Source organism: Cebus imitator, unplaced genomic scaffold (genome assembly GCF_001604975.1).
Source record: "Cebus imitator isolate Cc_AM_T3 unplaced genomic scaffold, Cebus_imitator-1.0 Scaffold51, whole genome shotgun sequence".
In the NCBI taxonomy this organism is placed as follows: domain Eukaryota; kingdom Metazoa; phylum Chordata; class Mammalia; order Primates; family Cebidae; genus Cebus; species Cebus imitator.
Genome location: NW_016107366.1, coordinates 9,805,224 through 9,811,108, shown reverse-complemented (window position 1 = coordinate 9,811,108; position 5,885 = coordinate 9,805,224). Strand labels below are relative to the sequence as shown.

General features: G+C 54.1%; 1 protein-coding gene across 1 annotated transcript; it reads left to right on the top strand.

Annotated features, from left to right (window-relative positions):
• The first annotated feature begins 1,662 nt into the window (after positions 1–1,662).
• LOC108303943 lies at positions 1,663–3,839 on the top strand. Its single transcript, XM_037738211.1, has 4 exons — positions 1,663–1,898; positions 2,067–2,367; positions 2,600–2,853; positions 3,425–3,839. The coding sequence occupies exons 1-3, from the start codon at positions 1,663–1,665 to the stop codon at positions 2,846–2,848; spliced, it is 786 nt and encodes a 261-aa protein (XP_037594139.1). The 3' UTR covers positions 2,849–2,853; positions 3,425–3,839.
• Positions 3,840–5,885: the final 2,046 nt, after the last annotated feature.

The following is a 5,885-nucleotide window of genomic DNA, read 5'->3' as shown; positions in this document are numbered from 1 at the left end:
ATGTTGACCAGGATGGTCTCGATCTCTTGACCTCGTGATCCACCCGCCTCGGCCTCCCAAAGTGCTGGGATTACAGGCGTGAGCCACCGTGCCCGGCCTATTCCTTTATTCTTAATAAAAATACATACATACATACATAAATGAGGCTGGGCATGGTGGCTCATGCCTGCAATCCCAGCACTTTGGGAGGCCACGAGGCAGGAGGATTGCTTGAGGCTTGGAGTTGAAGACCAGCCTGGGAAAAGCAGGGAGACCCCATCTCCACAAAGACATTTAAAAAAGAAAGAGAAGGTGGATGAATGAATAGATGGGTCCTGTGGTAAATTGGCTCAGCTTTCTTCCTGCAATTTAATCAGCTTAATTGTATCTCTTGCTAGACTGAAAACCCTGAACAGAACCTTCCTCAGTCATCCCTGGGTCCCAGCACCAAACACAGGGCTCAGCTCACTGTATAGGCAATACACACTTACTGAAAGGATGGAGTGATAGCAGATGGGGTTCTGGAGGTCAGGACTCAGCCTGAAGTGGGCTGCACATAGGGTGCCTGCAGGCAGGAACCTCCAGCAGAGAGGCAGGGGGAGGAGTGTCACCTACAGAGCTGCTTGTATTTAAGGTGGACCAAAGGATTTCCCCAACCCAAATTTCTTATGTATGGAAGTAGGCAGTTCCCAGTTTCACACCCACTTTCTGGCCCTTCCACCAGGGTATAGGGGAGGAGATTGTTATTTTTCTTTCTTGCTTTTATTTTTGAGAAGGAGTTTCGCTCTTTTCACCCATGCTGTAGTGCAATGGCGCGATCTCTGCTCCCTGCAACATCTGCCTCCCGGGTTCAAGCAATTCTCTTGCCTCAGCCTCCTGAATAGCTGGGATTACAGGCACCCGCCATCATGCCCAGCTAATTTTTGTATTTTTAGTAGAGATGGGGTTTCACCATATTGGCCCAGATAGTCTTGATCTCCTAACCTCATGATCTGCCCACCTCGGCCTCCCAAAGTACTGGAATTACAGGCGTGAACCACCGTGCCCTGTCAATTTTGTGTATTTTTGTAGAAACGGGGTTTCACTATGTTAGCCAGGCTGGTCTGGAACTCCTGACCTCTGCAAGTGCTGAGATTACAGGCGGATGCCACTGCAACTGGCCTTTCTTTCCTTTTAAAGTCAGCAGTAGTGCTAGCACCTCAGGGCTTAAAAAACCAAACAAACAGGCCGGGCGCGGTGGCTCACGCCTGTAATCCCAGCACTTTGGGAGGCCGAGATGGGTGGATCACGAGGTCAAGAGATCGAGACCATCCTGGTCAACATGGTGAAACCCCGTCTCTACTAAAAATACAAAAAATTAGCTGGGCATGGTGGCCTGTGCCTGTAATCCCAGCTATGCAGGAGGCTGAGGCAGGAGAATTGCCTGAACCCAGGAGGCGGAGGTTGCGGTGAGCCGAGATCGCGCCATTGCACTCCAGCCTGGGTAACAAGAGTGAAACTCCTTCTCAAAAACAAAACAAAACAAAAAAAACCAAACAAACAAAAATATTGGGTGTCTCCTGCAACCTAGGCACAGGGTTAAGGACCTTAGGTGAGATTATTGTCCCCATTTCACAGATGGTGAAATGGAGATTTGTTTATTACAGTCTCTGGCCAGAGACCTCGCTAAGAGACACTGGCAATATGAGGGAAAATTCCTGTGAAACTGTGATCCCTTCCTCTGAAGGCCTCCTTAACAGCTGTCCAGCCGGCGGCGTCCACAGCAGCCTTCCAGACAGTTCCAGTCCCTTTCGAAGCCCTAGGCTGCCCGTCCGGAGGCTCCCAGAGTCAGGCCTTCTGCTGGGCCCCGGGTCTCTCAGTGGCATAATGGAGTTCTCCGAGATGACGCTGTGTGTCCCTGGCCACCACCTGCTGCTGGGGTGGGGGGGGTGTCGTCTCGGGACCTGTGGCTGCTGTTGCGTAGCATCAAGAAGCCACGAGACGTGGCGGGGGCGTCCCCGGAGTTGCGGAGCGCGCGGCTCTGAGAGGTAGGGGAAACTGCCAGCGCAGTCGGAACTGGCGCCCTCTGGCGTAATGCCCAATTCGAGAAACACTTGCCCCTCTCCTGGGAGGGGACAACGAGTCCCAGAGAGGGCCAGCAAGTTTCGTTGTCCCAAGAGAGGGGCTACCCGTTTCCCGGATTGGGCGTTACGCAGTAGGGCACCATCACCCTGCGTTATGCAGGAGGGTACCATCCTCCCCTTAGCGAGGGACACTAAGCCTGGGCCCGTCCCTCCCAGGGTTGCGTGTGACTCTGGCACCATCACCCTACGCTGTAAGGACCTGCGGGTGCTGCAGCTGGAAATAGAGGACGGGGAAGCGACGCTGGACATCGCCCGCTCCATCGAGGTGTGCCGAGGGCGCGCCCGAGCCCTTGAAACTATCCCTGTCTCGCGTGGAGGGGAATAAAAAGGCGCTACTGTTCAAAGAGGCTCCGCAGCCGCAGCTAAATGGCAGGGGCTGCAGGGTTGTCCGGGCTATGTGGAGAGGCCAAAGCTGAAGCTACAGGGGCTGAGGGGCTGGAAAGGGCGTGGACCAGACGATTCCGACCCTCCCCAGAGCCCCTGACTTCCTTCTCCAGGTGCTGTCTTCCCTGGAATTGCCCATCACCTCCTGCCCGTTCTACCATCCCAAAGGCCTGAGATTGAACGACTCCTGGCACTTCCTCTCGCCCGAACGCTACAAGCTAGTAGCTCTTGAGGTGAACGCAGTCGTGGAGGCCCGGGGAGGTGGAAGCTGGGCCCGAAAGAGGCGCGGGAAGAGCACTCCTTGGGTGCCCCAGACCTGGCCTCTCTCCTCCCTGCTCCGCAGACCGACGCGTGACGGCTGAGCAAGGTGAACGAGGACTTCAGCTCTGCCCCAGTTACCCCGTGCCGTGATTGTCCCACGCTTGGTGGACAATGATGACCTGACGCATAGCGCCCGCTTCCGCCAAGGAGGCCGCTTCCCGGTGCTCAGCTACCACCACGCTCCCAGCGGAACCTTGAGTGTGCCCTCCCCACGCTCCGCCCCTGAGTGGCTCTTTTCTGGATCTTTTCTTTTTGGCCAGGCCAATTCGCTGCCTGGCCTCGCCCCGACTCCCGGCCCATTCTGGCCCCGCCCCTCTCCCGCCTTTTCAGAGGGAGGGGGTATCACCTTTCTTGGGCCCCGCCCCTGGCGGTTCTGGGCCCTGTGCGAAGCCCAGTGCCTTCTTTGTCAAGCCAGGACCCGCCCACGGTCTATTCATAGGGTCCCAATCCACTGTGGCCACAACACCCCCAGACTGGTTTGAAGCCTCGTGAGTTCTGGCCTGGTTGCTGGGCTCCAGCCTGTCGGTGTGCAGACCAGGCCTAGGGGACCCCCTGAGGCATGGGGGGCCACTTCCAGAGCTGAATCCCATCCGCAGGTTCCTCTATGCTCCAACCAGCCTCTGACCGGTCCCCAGAAGCTGCCCAGCGAGGAGGACCAGGAGCTGCTGCGAGCTATGCTAGCCGGGCTTGCCCTAGTTCGCGGGGCTTCATCGTGGACACGCACTCAGCCCAGGCCTCAAAACAGGCCCGCGTAACTGGCGGAGGCACTTAGGCCAAGGCCGCTTACCCTGCAGGAAAGGGTTGCACCGGCCCCCTGGAGAGGTAAGGGACCACCCACCCTCTCCCAGGTCCTCTCCTGCAGGGCTCTGTGAATGTACATGTGTGAGTGTGTGTTGGGGTGAGGGGATCCGCTAGGAACCTTGAAGACTGAAGCCTTTCCTGGTGTCATCCCTCCATGTGGGCCTCCCCACTTGCACACCACCACTGAGAGAACTCCTTACTCTCTAGGCACCCCAACTTTGCCTGGGAAGAAAAAGCATCTCTTTGCATTAAACTGAAATTTGTCTTCCTGGAACAGCCTCTGCCTACACACATGCACCCCCTCCCTGAGTTCTGCACCTGCACAGATATAATCTGGTCCCTCTGTCTCCAGGTGATGGCAATGCCAAGAAGTCCTGAGGGAGTTTGTGGTTTGAGGAGAGTAGGCTGCTTCCCTATCCAAAATACACAACTCTGTGTATTCATTCATTCACCCAGCACTGAGCCCAGGGGCTGCCATGGTGGCCAGCACAGATATGACCAAGACCAGCGGAGAACGGTCGGTCAAGATCCCCTGAGATGAGCAGCAGCACACAGGAGGTGCCCTTCTCTTACTAAGGCGACTTCAGGTAATCAGAGGTTTCCCTGAATATAGGATGTTTTAGCTGAGACTGAAAAGTGTAGGAGGAGTGAGCCAGAAGAAGGAAGACAGGCCCTGCATGTGGAGGGAACTGCAGCTGTCCAGGTGCAGAGACAGCCTGGTCATTTGTCCTGTTTGGGAGAAACAGTTTCTGTAAAAAATACGAAAATCAGCTGTGCATAGTGCTGCACACCTGTAGTCCCAGCTACTCAAGAGGCTGAGGTGGGAGATCACCTGAGCCCTGGGAGGTAGAGGCTGCAGTGAGCTGTGATCACACCACTGTACTCCAGGCTGGCTGACACAATGAGACCTTGTTTAAAAAAAAAATAGTTGTGTGACCGTGGTCTCTTTCTCAAGATATCTTATTTTACTCATCCTTCTTGTGATGAGGTGAGATGCTTAAATGCCCATGTGATGAGATGTGGTGAGTGACATTGGCCTTGTAATGCAGCCATAGGCTCCTATTGACCTTGAACGCAAGCCCACTACAGTGCTGCCACGGTCGCTCTCATAACCAAGACAGCTACTATGTGACTAACGGGCAGTGAGTGTGTGCAGCATGGATATGCTGGACAGAGGGAGAATTCCCACCCAGTGGGACAGAGCAGGGTAACTCAAGATTTCATCATGACATTCAGAAGGGCTTACAATTTAAAATTTATGAATTATTTCTGGAATTTTCCATGTAATATTTTCAGGCCACAGTTGACCATGGGTAACTGAAACCTCAGAAAGTGAAACCATGGATGGAGGCAACTAATGTCCTTCAGTATGGTGGGAGTGTCGAGTATGAAGTGGGAGGACAAATGAGGCTGTGGGGATCACGGGGAAGAACAGAGTTCTGGAAGGCCATGGTTATGAGCTTAGACTTTATCCTCAAGGTGGCACGGAGCCATTGAAGGTTTTCGTTTTGTTTTGTTTTTTTGAGATAGCGTCTCACTCTTGTTACTCAGGCTGGAGTGCAATGGTGCCATCTCGGCTCACTGCAGCCTCTGCCTCGAGGGGCGAGTTCAAGTGATTCTTCTGCCTCAGCCTCCCTAGTAGCTGGGATTACAGGCATGTGCCACCGTGCCCAGCTAATTTTTGTATTTTTAGTAGAGACGAGGTTTCTTCATGTTGGTCAGGCTGGTCTCGAACTCCCAACCTCAGGTGATCTGCCCGCCTCAGCCTCCCAAAGTGCTGGGATTACAGCTGTGAGTCACCGCACCCGGCTCCACTAAAGGCTTTTAAACAGGGCTGAAAAATCTCCATTAGATTTTCTGGTGGGAGGTCACTAGTGACCTTGAGCAGAGCAGTTTCTGGGAGGTAGGAGCAGAGGCAGAATTCCAAGAGGACTGCGTTTCTCTCATCAGACTGGGGGTCCCTGGGGAGCACTCTGTTTCTCCCAACAGACTTGGGTATTTCAAGGGCACTGTGATACTCCCATCACATTGGTGGTTTCCCAGGGCATTCTGTGTTTCCCCAGAGGGCTATGCGACCCCTCCCCAGGTGCTTTCTCAAAGGGTCTTGGGTCTCTCCCATCAGATTGAGGAATCCTCAAAGCTAAGAAACCATTTCATCCACAGAATGAGACCCTGTCTCAAAGATTAGAAGCTCCTCCGTAGGTTGTGTGTGCTGTGAGACTGGGTTCCCCAAGGGGCTCTGTGTCCCTTTTATCAGATGGGCTTTTTTTTTTTTTT